General features: G+C 49.0%; 6 protein-coding genes across 6 annotated transcripts; 3 read left to right on the forward strand and 3 right to left on the reverse strand.

Annotated features, from left to right (window-relative positions):
- Positions 1-36: 36 nt before the first annotated feature.
- adk1 (adenylate kinase ADK1) lies at positions 37-1016 on the forward strand (the record flags this gene model as incomplete). Its single annotated transcript, XM_043275811.1, has 4 exons — positions 37-199; positions 255-307; positions 380-534; positions 608-1016. 4 exons carry the CDS (start codon positions 37-39, stop codon positions 1014-1016), a joined length of 780 nt encoding a protein of 259 aa, XP_043132381.1.
- A 1015-nt stretch (positions 1017-2031) lies between these two features.
- ACHE_11262A (Gfo/Idh/MocA family protein) lies at positions 2032-3404 on the reverse strand (the record flags this gene model as incomplete). Its single annotated transcript, XM_043275812.1, has 4 exons — positions 2032-2606; positions 2690-3220; positions 3287-3307; positions 3371-3404. 4 exons carry the CDS (start codon positions 3402-3404, stop codon positions 2032-2034), a joined length of 1161 nt encoding a protein of 386 aa, XP_043132382.1.
- A 426-nt stretch (positions 3405-3830) lies between these two features.
- ACHE_11263A (putative mRNA cleavage factor complex component Pcf11) lies at positions 3831-5972 on the reverse strand (the record flags this gene model as incomplete). Its single annotated transcript, XM_043275813.1, has 3 exons — positions 3831-5210; positions 5268-5687; positions 5808-5972. The coding sequence occupies 3 exons, from the start codon at positions 5970-5972 to the stop codon at positions 3831-3833; spliced, it is 1965 nt and encodes a 654-aa protein (XP_043132383.1).
- A 966-nt stretch (positions 5973-6938) lies between these two features.
- On the forward strand, positions 6939-7401 carry ACHE_11264S (uncharacterized protein; the record flags this gene model as incomplete). Its single annotated transcript, XM_043275814.1, has 4 exons — positions 6939-7070; positions 7135-7159; positions 7226-7235; positions 7296-7401. 4 exons carry the CDS (start codon positions 6939-6941, stop codon positions 7399-7401), a joined length of 273 nt encoding a protein of 90 aa, XP_043132384.1.
- Positions 7402-8077: 676 nt separating this feature from the next.
- Positions 8078-10721, forward strand: ACHE_11265S (putative microtubule binding protein HOOK3; the record flags this gene model as incomplete). Its single annotated transcript, XM_043275815.1, has 7 exons — positions 8078-9459; positions 9509-9569; positions 9628-9704; positions 9757-9869; positions 9930-10303; positions 10382-10477; positions 10530-10721. 7 exons carry the CDS (start codon positions 8078-8080, stop codon positions 10719-10721), a joined length of 2295 nt encoding a protein of 764 aa, XP_043132385.1.
- A 366-nt stretch (positions 10722-11087) lies between these two features.
- hem13 (coproporphyrinogen oxidase) lies at positions 11088-12478 on the reverse strand (the record flags this gene model as incomplete). The annotated part of the gene is made up of 2 exons (XM_043275816.1): positions 11088-12200; positions 12257-12478. 2 exons carry the CDS (start codon positions 12476-12478, stop codon positions 11088-11090), a joined length of 1335 nt encoding a protein of 444 aa, XP_043132386.1.
- Positions 12479-12833: the final 355 nt, after the last annotated feature.

The raw sequence follows: 12833 nt of genomic DNA on the forward strand, positions 1-12833 counted from the left end.
CGTCATAATCCGTTTCTTTTAATATTCACAATCGCAATGGCTCCCATCACAGAAGAGGCTGTTTCGAGCCTGAAGGATATGGTCGGAAAGCTCGAAGCCCGAGTGCAGGATCTGGAAAGCCGCCTTACCAATGGCTCCAACAAGCCCAAGTCCATTTCGGAGCAGATGCGCATTATCTTGATGGGACCCCCCGGTGCCGGTAAGAGGACTTCTTTCTCTTTGGCGAGGTATGGCGTACATTAACTATTAAATAGGCAAGGGTACCCAGGCCCCCAAACTCAAGGACACCTACTGCGTGTGCCACTTGGTAAGCCGTTCCGTTGCCGGTTTTTCATCTGACCTGGTACCCGTTTCCGCTGACAGACGTCTCCGTGCATAGGCTACCGGTGACATGCTGCGGTCACAAGTCGCCAAGAAGACCGACCTGGGACGGGAGGCTAAGAAGATCATGGACCAAGGTGGCCTCGTTAGCGACGATATCATGGTTAACATGATCAAGAGCGAGCTTGAGAACAACGCTGAGTGCAAGAACGGGTGCGTGGAGACTTTCTTAAGGAAGAGAAACGATAGGATAAATATCACTGACAACGGATGTTCAAACATACAGTTTCATCCTGGACGGTTTCCCTCGCACTGTTGCCCAAGCTGAGCGCCTGGATGAGATGCTTAACCAGCGCAGCCAGAAGCTCCAACACGCCATTGAGCTGCAGATCGACGATGCCCTTTTGGTCGCAAGAATCACTGGCCGTCTGATCCACCCCGCCTCTGGCCGGTCGTACCACAAGATTTTCAACCCTCCCAAGCAGGACATGAAGGACGACGTCACCGGCGAGCCGCTAATCCAGCGTTCCGACGACAATGTCGACGCCCTGAACAAGCGTCTGGTGACATACCACGCCCAGACCACCCCGGTTGCTGACTACTACAAGAAGACCGGCATTTGGCGGGGTATTGATGCCAGCCAGGAGCCTGGCCAAGTGTGGAAGAGCCTCCTCGGTGTTTTCCACAAGAACTAAATTTAAAATTCGAGCTTCGCGGAGCTTCCCTCATAATCTGGAGAAGCAAAACATACACGAGAAGAGTTGGGACCAACTGGACACGGTTATGCGTGGAATGTCCTGTTTTTACGGTTTATATCATGGTAAATAGACACCTGGCAGGAATTACAACGTTATGTATGGTATTCACGTTGTGAAATCAATTTCCACAATGACAAAGTTATACGGTTATGCTTCTAGTTTGAGCCCCTCGGAATATTATAGCCATATCCACGTTGTTAGAGAGCGCGGATCCTAATCCCTAGTACGACTTGGTGTTATACACTCTAGATGCTCGTGAAGACCTAATGTAGCCTAATTCGCGTGCATTTTACAAAAACTCTTATTGCAAGACAGTTCTTGCGGCTCGAAACGCCAATAATTGCGTTCTGATATTACGGGGATGATGAACTAGCATTATAACTAGCCCTAATCTATGGCATGACCAACACCAAGGCGTATTTATATACTGCGCTAGTATGAAAGAACCCTCCGAGTACGTCTGGAGTGATTGTCCCTAGCGAACTGTTCTACTTTCCCTTTTATCCATAGTTTTGTGGGAGCTTACCTCAACCCTTGACACAGGGGGCTTTGGTAGCTCTCTTCAAACCCCGTCGACGGTCCAAATGGTGCAAACGCTAGTCTGAGTAACTTATAGTGGCCGCTAATGATCTCGTCTAATTCCTTCATGGTGTAACGGCCTGTCTCATTTCCTTCATCAGAATTTCTTTTTACCGGCTTTATCTAACAACACCGTTTTAGAATTGCTATCTGTGACGTACAAGTCATACAGTTTCCTTAATGTTTGCAGCATCAAGATGTACTGTTGTCTACACATCAAGGAGAATCTGAAGTGCTGGTTCACTAGGAGGTCGAGCCAGACGTGAAGTCAACATAGGCTACCTCAGCGTATCCACAGACATATTGCATAAACACTTCATAGTGAAGAACTTATTTCTATGGGAATGTCGTTGATTACACTTCTGAGTGCAACTCATAACTGTAGAGGGTAGACAGTCGACTCAATATTCTCCGGATAGGCCAAACCACCTTGCCGCCTGACCTCATCCATAACCTCCATGATGACAATACTCTCCTCCAAGGGCAAAGTATCACTCTCAAGCTTACCATCACGCAAGCAACGCGCAACCTCGTCAGCTTCCCAGAACATGCCCTTTCCACTTCGAGGGAACGGACACTCGACCTCCTTAATCTCGCCTTCTCCCTTCTTGGGAATTATACGGTATCTCTCTGGCCGGAATGCCGGGCCTTCCACCTGGATTTCGCCCTTGGTTCCTTGAATGCGGATAGTGGGACGACTGGAACCCTTCCCGTCTGGGTCGGTAGATACCCGGAGGTTAGCCATGGCTACCGCGGTTGACTGGCCCGGGTGAGGGCTGTTGGATGGGGTGGAGGTTGGGAAACTAAGGAGCATCGTGGTTGCTTCGTCTGCACCGGTGAGGTGGTAGAGGGACATATGCGCGGAGACAGCAGAGGGGGGTTTGCGCTGTTCTCGAGGAAGGGTGTGGTATAGGGTTTGGAAAACCCATGTCAATGAGTAGATTCCCACTGCAAAATGAAACCATCAGCATCCGGCTCTTATTGGAACAGGAAAAGCTATCAGGCGAGGAATAAAAAAAAAAAAAACTTACAGTCCAACAAGCAACCCCCAGCAAGATCCTTGTTCACCATCCGGTGCTTAGTCCCCCATTTTTCCTCAACATCATCCCCAAAGCTGTTATCCGCCATTACACGCAGAACCTCGCCAATCGCTCCCTTCTTAATCAACTCCCTGATTTGGACACTCAGCGGGAAGTATCGAGTCCAAACAGCCTCCATCAAAAACAGGTTCTTCTTCTGCGCCGTTTCACACAGAATCTTGGCCTGGGCCGCATTGACGGTAAACGCCTTCTCACATAGCACATGCTTTCCGGCTCCAAGCGCGAGCATCACATTCTGATAGTGGTGTGAGTGCGGCGTCGCGACGTACACCACGTCCACGTCCGGGTTGGCCACGAGCTCCTCATACGTTCCGTAAGCAGCACAAGTGCCAGGGATGCATGTATCGGCGATGAACTTCTCTGCACGCTCCTTGGACGAAGAGGATGCGACGGCCGTGACTGTGTGGGAGACGTCCGAGGCATCTCGGAGGGTAGGGTCGTTTAGGAGGTCTCGCACGAAGACTGCGTACGTCATTTATCCATCAGCGAGGGTGGCACTTCCGTCCATGGAAATCTTGGAGCACGTACCGTCGGCAATCCATCCTGTGGCTATAGTCATACAAGAACTCTTGGTCAGCTCAGAAATGCAGTGCGGGGAACTTGACCACATACCCATAATACCCCAACGAATGTTGTATGGCGCCATGGTGACTGTTTGAGGAATCAAATATCGTAGAGAATGATGAATTGCAAGAATGTGATGAGAAATTTAAGCACAAACAGGTGGTAGAAGACGAAGAGGAAAGAGGTAGCTTTTGCACCTGGATTCGATTGAATTAATTCGCCGAGTGGAGGGAGGGGCAATAATCCCCGCTTCCAACGTCACTACCGAAAAGAACCTTGATACCGAATAGAAGACAACTAAATGTATCGTTTTGGAATATTTATAGCATTATGTATGTTTACTATATGTTGCCGTATAATAAAGAGAGCAAGATCGAGTATGATTCTTCGCTCATGAAAACAAAGGACCAGGCGCCCGCTATATGCACGCTTTACAAGTAGAAAGAGAAAAAAGGACCCCGGTACACCGAAAATAGGAAAATCCAACAGCCGAACCACCCCAGTCCAATCAAACGGGTTCCATTTTGACTCGAACATGATGCCCAGGAGAGTCAGTGCCCTGCGATGTATGGTTAGCCAAACCGAACTCGAAGACCTCCCTAAATAATCTTACCTCTGCCTTCCGCTTGCCTAGCACAGAATCCGGAGTGCCAGTACGCCCTATAGGCGTGTTTCCACCAGCAGGGCCCGGTCCATCTTTGGTAACTTCAGAATAGCAACTGGCGTGATAGACACGATTCCCAACCTTGACGGCATCTTGCCAAATCCAATCCTGGACTTCTTCGGACCACGTCGACTCGAACTTTTCCTGGCAGATGGGGCATGGTGTATTGCGCAAGGTTGCATCGTTCGGGGCGTGGATCCACTGTTTCGGGGGTCCTCTTTTTGCTGAACTGCCATCCGCACCGGCTGCACTATCACCGGGAGCTTCTGCATCGGCGAGATTCTGATCGTCTCCAACCTCTCGGGATTTGATCCAATCCCGTTCATCGACATACCAACTGCGGTTTTGAGCTCGCTTGGCAGCTTCTGCCATTCGTTGGTTTGTCTTAAAATGCCAATCCAGATGGCGCGCCTTCTTTTCTTTTCCTTCTTCCGTTGCAAAAAAGCGACGGCCGCATGTCCCACACCGATTCGATTTTGCTTCATAGAGACTAGCAATCAGACCAGGTCGTGGTATCTTGATAGATGCAGTATTCATCTGTACGTCCATAAAACTTTCTGAGGCGCCCATGGCCTGTGGAGCTTGTACAGGAGGCGTATATCGCACCTGGCCAGGAACAATGAATGGAAATGCAGGGGCCATATTCGGTGTCGGGGCGGTTGAAGGAGGAACAGCAGCACCTGGCAAAAGACCTCGTGCCCTCAGCGCCGCAATAAGAGGATTTTCAGGCGTCGATGCGGTAACGGGCAGCGGAGTACTATTCCCTGTTGGCATCTGAGGTAGGATGTTCGCAGCCTGAGGTGGGGGAGTGGGCTGCTGGCGTGCTGCCGTTGCTTTAATGAGTCCCGCCAATGTCCCTGGATTCAGAAGTTGCTGAAGAGGTTGTGAAACGGGTTGAGCCGGCGTGGCTGCCATAGACGGTGTTGAAACTGCCGGGATGGGAGAAACGGCCTGTGCAGTCGGTAATACCGGCTTCGGGCCCAGGGCAGAGACTTGGTTCCGAACTAGTCTCAACTGCTCTTGCGTCAGTTCCTGGCGCTGCAGGATACCCTGTAAATCTAGCAGAGCTTTCAGTCGTTGCTGCACGGAAGGATCGAGGGGATTGTTGGTAAATTCGCTCCGAGCTGCTGTGATTAAAGACTCAATGTCTCGATTCAACGCTGCTAAATCGACCTCCTGGGATTGCTGAGGAGTCGGAGTGAATCGTAAAGGGTATGAGTTTTCCTAATTCATCTCATTAGTCCTTACTGCATAACAATTCTAGATCGACGTAAATTTTACCGTAGACTGGTAGCTTGGGGCTTGTCCATTCGGAGGGTATTGACGAGCGTTCTGGAGCATTGTCGGGCTGTTAGTCCAGCCGGGAGGAGTCGCAACTCGGCTCCGGGTTCGAATCTCCTGCTGACTCCTGGCCTGCTGTTGCTGAAGAGCGGCTGTTCTCGCTTTGATCAGGGCACTCTCAATGCCGCGCGTAATCTCCGGAGGGAAGACCGGTCTTGTATCCAACGAGCCCGGAACCGGCTCTTTCCACGTCTTGAGCATTTCGTCCAGCTTGCGGCGAGTTTGCGAGTCGACCAAGGTGTAGGCATTCATGAACGTCTGGTACATGTTGCGGCCCAGGAATAGAGTGTAGGGTGTCCCTACATTCTTGACAATTGAGTCGACTACATATAGAGCAGGCAACTTCTGCGTTGGTGGTGTCTACAACAAGAAAACAGCACGATTAGAAGCCATTCGACCAAGCATACTACAGAGAAAGAAACAGCAACAAGACAAATAAGAACAAAAAAAAAAAAAAAGAACAAGAGCATGAGCACCTACTGTTCGGATATGATTCTCCAACACGCGAGAGATGGCCATCGCATGTTCTGTATTTTCCTTCGCAATGACCGTCAGATTGCTGATTTGGAAGCGGTCATTGGTGGTGAGATCTTCCAAGGAGTTCTTGTAGTCCTCGGCCACTTCGTCAGAAGCAAGTCCAGACATTATGGCGAACGATAGCAGCTGTACAGCAGTCAGAATATTAGAATCTGGTCCCGGGCTGTCAGTGTCCCGTGTAATTGGAATTTTCCACCTCTTTATGTCTTTTCTTTTCTTTTCGTCTTTGCTCACTTATTTAGCTTCGTTTTTTTTTTTTTTTTTCAAAATCAAATCAATTTTTTTCTGTCTTGTTTTCTTTTCTTTCTCCTTTTTTTTTTTTTTTGCCAAATTGAGGCTGTCTCCTGAAAGTACAAGAGATGGAAAAAAGCGTCGGAACTTGTAAAATGCTTGCTAGCTATCTTCGCGAGTCTCGAGACAATAAGAAGAGGACGACGTAGGTGTCAAATCCTCGACCAAGAGCAGAAACGCAAATACGGAAGAGAAACGCAGAAAAGAACGTAAGATAAAACCCGCGATCACTCCCTTTCCCACTGTATATATCTATCTCACTAGACAACCTGTCCGATTGATTCTTCCAGTAGACCACAAGTAGCAGAGACAGAAGAACGAAGCTGGTCCCGATAGAGATAACGCTGGTTATTAAGGGGAAAGAACACTGGCTGATAAGGGTATCGCCGAGAGGAAGGGGAGAGAGCAAAGGTCGAAACTGAGCTCAGAGAATGTCGGAATAAAAATCTCGAAAATGGAAACTGACCAATTGAGACAAGCCGAAAATTTGAAAGAACACCCACCGGCGAAATTCGGGCTGTAGAGGCGACTCGAGAAGACAAAAGCCGCAAGCGCGGAGGTGAAGACGAGAGAGAAAAAGGAAGAAAAGAAGCGCGCCAAGACTCAGGTGCTGAGTCAGCAGATATGACGCAGCTGATCGTTTCGTATCGCATAGTTGTACATTCAGCTGGAGTAGCACTACAGTAAACTCTTATCCTATTTCTATCCATATTGAATCAAAAACTCTCTATTCATATAATACATTCTAATGTTGACTGACTCTGTTGAAGAAACGGCTACAAGATGAAGCTCTCTCTTGCAACTGCGCTGTTCGGCCTTCTGCCGATGGCTATGGCCAAATCCATCATCGTCTACTATCCTAAAGGCACTCCGTCGTCAGTCATTGACGATGGAAAGAACCATATCACTGATGCTGTATGATCTAGCTGCTTTTTGCATGAATGTATGTGATGGGCTGACTCGTTCTCTACTGCTATAGGGTGGCTCTATCACTTATGACTATCGTAAGTCTTTCTATCACTCCCAACATGGCCTTGTAACCCATGAAGCTAATTCTTGATTCTCATTAGCATCGCTAAGGTAAGTCTACCTTGTTCATAATTCGATTATATCGAGGTTGCAGCTCTGACACTCATCTAGGGGATTCGCCGCGAATGCTCCGGACAATGCTGTCTCCAGTCTCGGCGACCAGTCTCCAAACCACAAGCCATTTGTTGAAGACGACCAGGTCGTTACAGTCAACTAATCCAATAAACGGATGGGCCCTGGTAATGGAACGAAGGGATGTGTCTCCCGCATGTGGGCATCACCGTTACGGTCAGCGGTCAAGTTCCATCGTATCTGAGGCTCCAAGTCTTCCAGAGACTCAACGGTGATTATTCCGAACATGTCTTGGTTTGCCGCAAGTTCCGGTTCTTTTGGTTGCATTTATTGGGTGTTATGTATTGGGACATGTTCTTTGATTTACTGAGGAGCCGTGGGTGGCGTCTGGAGATTTCCTCTTGTTCCCTTTTAATGTTTCAGCCGGATGTCTGCCATTGATCAGTTCCTGATATAGTGGTACAGAAATAAACCATAAACCAAGTAAAAGAGCATTGTCTAGCTCTTTGTTTCCTCCCTCGATAGTAGGCTATTCAACCGTAGAAGTTAAAGCCCCTCGGGAGGAAATGCGCGCGCGGTTTAGCGTGGATCCCGCCTTGAAACTCCGCCGTCGCGAAAAGGAACATAACATTAACCAGTTATATATGGGGCTCTGCCCGAGCGACTAAATTGAATTGATCCCGTGCTTTTCTTTCGTTTTTTAATCCGAAGGAAATGCGCTCTTGGAAGATATTCAATCCAATCCACAACGCTCAATTGTGAACCCACCAATATCGCCTGTTAACATTCCCCGGATTCGCACCACTTTCCACCCGTCCAGTATGGCTTCAGAACTTACAGTCACCAAGGTCCTACTGGAATGGATCAACAGCTTTTCGCTTGGGAAGACGCTGCGGGCCACCGATGAGCTGACCGACGGGATCATAGTGTGGGAAGTCTTACAGGACATTGACCCCCAATACTTCCTTGACGAGATACCGGAACGGAACCCATCCGATCATTGGGTGGCCAAATGGCAGAACCTGAAGCATATCCATAAGCTGTTACTCAGTTACATTCGACACCAGAACGATGACCATCTGCCTTCGGGTCTCGATCCCTCCCCCGACCTTGAAGCCGTCGCAGAGAAGAACTCCGTCCGTGAAACCAACAAGCTCCTGAAACTCCTCTTAATCGCCGCCATCAGTTCCCCGAATGCCGAAACGTACGTGCAGACGCTTCAAAACCTGAGTACCCCCACGCAGGAGGGTCTCAAGGATATCATCGAGGAGGCACATAATGGACAGCATGAGCCCATTGACATCGCGGATGAAGATAAGGAGGAATCATCGAAGCGAGTCAAATCGGTCGACCTGGAATTGCAGTTCGAGGAACGAGTGGGAAAGGTGATCGCAGAAAACGACCGCTTGACACACGAGAAGAAAGAACTGGAGAAGGCTTTGGAGGACTTGCATAACCGCCTGGCGCGCTTACAGGAGAACAACGATACCCTGCAGAACCGCCTAGCCTCGACGGAGGATCGCCTGGTGACGCTGAAGTCCGGGAAAGGTGATCTCGGTTTTAACGCCAAGGCATTAGAGTCCAAGTCTCGTCAGCAGGAGGACCTCATCGCAACGCAGGAAGCGAGGCTTTCAGCGGCTCAGGATGAACTAGATAGCTTGCGGATGACCGTGGAGTCTCTGCGTGTCAAGAACCAGCGGTTTCAGAAGCTGCAGGATGACTACGACGAACTCAAGACGGAAAAGGATCAGTTGGCTCGCAAGGCCAACGCTGCAGAGAAGTATCGCCAGAAACTGCAAGCTAGTCAAGATTTCGAAAAGGAAAACCAGGCGCTCAAGAATCAGATCAAGGACCTTCAACAGCAGCTGAAGGATGCGGATTCCCAGCACAGATGGAGTTCTGAGCGCGAAGTCGAACTTGAGGAATACAGGAAGGTTCTGCCTCGCATTGAACAGGAATGTACCGAAATCCAAGACCTTAAGAAAAGCTTGGAATTCAACAACCACGCACTTGGAGAGCGTCTGAAGAGTGCAGAGGAACAGCGCGAAAGGGACGATGAGATTATCAGCGAGCTGCGTGAGAGAATCCGGGAATTGGAAGGTTCCCCCGGAAGCCCATCTCTTACTCCTGGTACCGAGACACCGAAGTTGCAGGGAACTTTGCAGAAGGACTTTGAAGAGATTGGTGCCAAGGAGTCTCAACTGTATGAATCTTCTAGCATCTCGAGTTTGGACTGGACTGACCCTTGGCAGGAAATCGGAGAACGAAGACCTGAAAAAAGAAGTCGAATCATTGAAGGGACCCTCGGCTCATGTAAGTCGGGCTACATGAAATTATGCCAGACCACAACACTAATCATGTCGCCTCTCAGACTGCTTCCAAATTTGAGAAGTTCTCTGAAGCTTTTACCCAGACTCTACAGCTTGCGCAAACCAATTCTACCCAGAAGTATGGCGCCATTTCCTTTGGCTCCCCATTTCACCGCTAACATGGGCTATAGCGAGGAATACTGGAAATTGTACGATAACTACTCAACAGCACTCAAGAAGTTCGCGGAGATTCAAGACGCCCTAAGTACCACCAAGAAAACACTCGACAACGCATATGCAGAGGGTGCGTTGTCCCTTGAAAATACAAACCGGCTTTATTGTTTTCCTGCTCACACAACTACAGCGGAATTGGCGAACAAGGAAAACGTCGATATGGTCCACGAAGCCAAGGAGCAGAACTCTGCCGAATTGGCCCAGATGCGGGCCGAATGGGATGAGCGTACACAGAGAATACACCATCTCGAGGCTGAGCTTGAGGCCAGTCAGACGTTGGCAAGGGAGGCGTGCGCAGAACGGGACGAATTGCGCGGAATGCTCGACAACAAGCAATCTGAAATGCGCGCAGAAGACCAGGAGACTATCGATGAAATGAAGAAACTTCTTTCCGAATTCACTGCGCAAGACGGCAGCGACAGTGAGGCTTCTGGCGTTGAACTTGCAAGGCAGATTGCCGAGTTGATCGATAAGAATATCGAACGCCTTGCCCAGCGTGCAGAGGTCAGTGACAAGACAAAATCCCTCGCCCTTAACTGATTGGCCGTCCTTCAACCTTACTGACATCTCGTGATCATTCAGTACATTGAGCAACAAAACGAGCACATCAAATCCCTTCGGGAACGTATTCGAAACTTCGAGGAACACACGGATGATGGCATCAGCAAAGAACGCGAGGTAAGCGGCGAAAATTCTAGACAGTTAGACGGTTATTGACGTCTTCACGCAGCTCGAGCTCCAGAGGATCATTGACGGCCAAACTCGGGAGCTGGCACTCATGAGTTCTGCTTGGTTTGACCTTCAGTGCCGCATTCAGACTAACAATGTCACTCTTTCGAGATACCGGCATGGGTCCAGTATAGCCGAGGCCCAGAAGGGCTGGCTACCAAGGCAGAGAAGTGGAGTTGCTACTAGCCGGTGATTTCTTTTCTTCTCCTTTCCCCCCTTTCTTTTCAAATCCTTGTCTGCGATTTATTTTACAATATACACCTTTGTTGTTTTTGCTTTGGTTTAGTCATCAAATGTTTGTTAATTATGTTACTAGTTAACGGGAAGATCTATGGAGATATGTATGGATTTGTGTAAACCTCTTGCTATGACCCCGAGATCTATGTCTATATAAAATATGAAGGCCGAGAATTTAAATTTCGTATCTCATACGCACTAGAACTTCTCGTAATATACATATTTCTCTTAACAGGACACATATGTACTGTTGAATTATCCCAGAAGTTCCTCGAGATTCAGAACTCCAAGAATGATACCAAAATGGTCATATTTTTCCAACCTAGGCCCATTGCCTGGGGTTCTTCAAAACCTCCATCATCTCTTTCTCACTCGTCTTGTCTTCTGCCTGCAGCTCATCTTCTTCATTCGTATTCGTAGTCTCCGTTCTGGTTCCGGATACCGGGTCCATGTACGCCCAGCTTGCAGTGCGAGGAAGACTCATCAGGATACTCTCAATACGGGCATTAGGAGTCCGCAGTCCGAAGCTCGTACCACGGTCATAGACCAGATTAAACTCCACATAGCGTCCTCGCCGGAGCTGTTGCCAATCCTTTTGGGCAGGCGTGTAGAGCATGTCTTTTCGACGGTCGATGATGGGGAGGTAGGAAGGAAGGAAGGATGAGAGACAGTCGGAGACGAAGGAGAAGAGAGTTTCCTGGGGGTTCTGCGAGGAAGTCGATGAGGTTTGGAGGAAGTTGGCATCAAGGTCGTCGAAGAAGATTCCGCCTACACCGCGGGACTCTTTGCGGTGAGGGATGTAGAAGTACTTGTCGCACCAGGCCTTGAACCTAGGGTAGTATGTTGCGTCATGTCGATCGCAGGCGTCTTTGATAGTCTGGTGGAAGTGTTTGACGTCTTCGGGGAAGAGGTAGGACGGTGTCAGATCTGTGCCACCTCCGAACCACCAGTTCTTGTCACCACTAATGGGGTCCTTGGGGTCAGACGTCTCGAAGTACCGGTAGTTCAGGTGAACTGTCGGGGCCATAGGGTTGTGAGGGTGCAGGACCAGGGAGAGACCGGCAGCGAAGAAACTCAAAGAATTCACGTCTGTTCCAACGAATGACTTGTGGTCGGCCCGCATCTTCTCGATAGCCGGCCGAGGCAGTTCACCGTAAACAATCGACACATTGACACCTGCTTTTTCGAAGACATTCCCATCCTGAAGCACGCAAGAGATGCCACCTCCACCATTGGGCCGTGACCAGGTATCAGCCCTAAACTCTTTGCCGTCTATCTGACTGAGTTCCTGAACAATTCTCTGCTGGTGCTCTTTGATCAATTTCTCCATTCGCAGGCGCATCGGTGATGTTTCAGTGACCGTGGATTGCTTCTTTAGGGCCTCATCCAATTCCACTATCGACGGAGAGTCCAATTCGGTTACTTCGCCTGTCATCTGATTCATCGCAGTTAGATACAGCGACCCGCATGCCAATACAATGCTAATCTTACCATGGAGTATATCAGAGCACCGATAAACGGTATACCAACTGCCAATCGTAGGTACGGTCTCCAGACGGGAAGAGCTTGCGAGTCACGGGGTTTCTGTTCGGATGAGTATCTGCGAAAGGATCCTCGAAAGTTGCGAGTTGGAAGGCGATTGCTTCGATGTGAGACCACCTGCTGAAGTGACCTCCGAAGAGGCATATAGGGCCGGGAGAGAGCCATGGTCATTTCAAGGCAATTGAGGATAACAATATGGCCTGATCAGTCTTCAGATATCGGTGGTGTGACTAGAAAACGGATTCTGATATCCACCAACTCATGGAAACAATATAAGAAACAATTGAATGGATCCGATTCGTCCCCATGTGTAAGACCACCAGCAGTGACGATGTCCGGACAATCGAGGAATGAAGCCAAATTGGAAAGGAGTTTGTATTGTTTGGACTATTTGCAGTGTTTACGATACATATCGATACATATCGCCGAGACCGATAACTGTTTGCATTGTTTGTCTAGTCTAATACGGAGATTCAAGCGTGAGTCACAGCATATTAATATTCTGACTGTAGATTATCAAGGTACA

This window comes from Aspergillus chevalieri, chromosome 1 (assembly GCF_016861735.1).
Source record: "Aspergillus chevalieri M1 DNA, chromosome 1, nearly complete sequence".
NCBI lineage: Eukaryota > Fungi > Ascomycota > Eurotiomycetes > Eurotiales > Aspergillaceae > Aspergillus > Aspergillus chevalieri.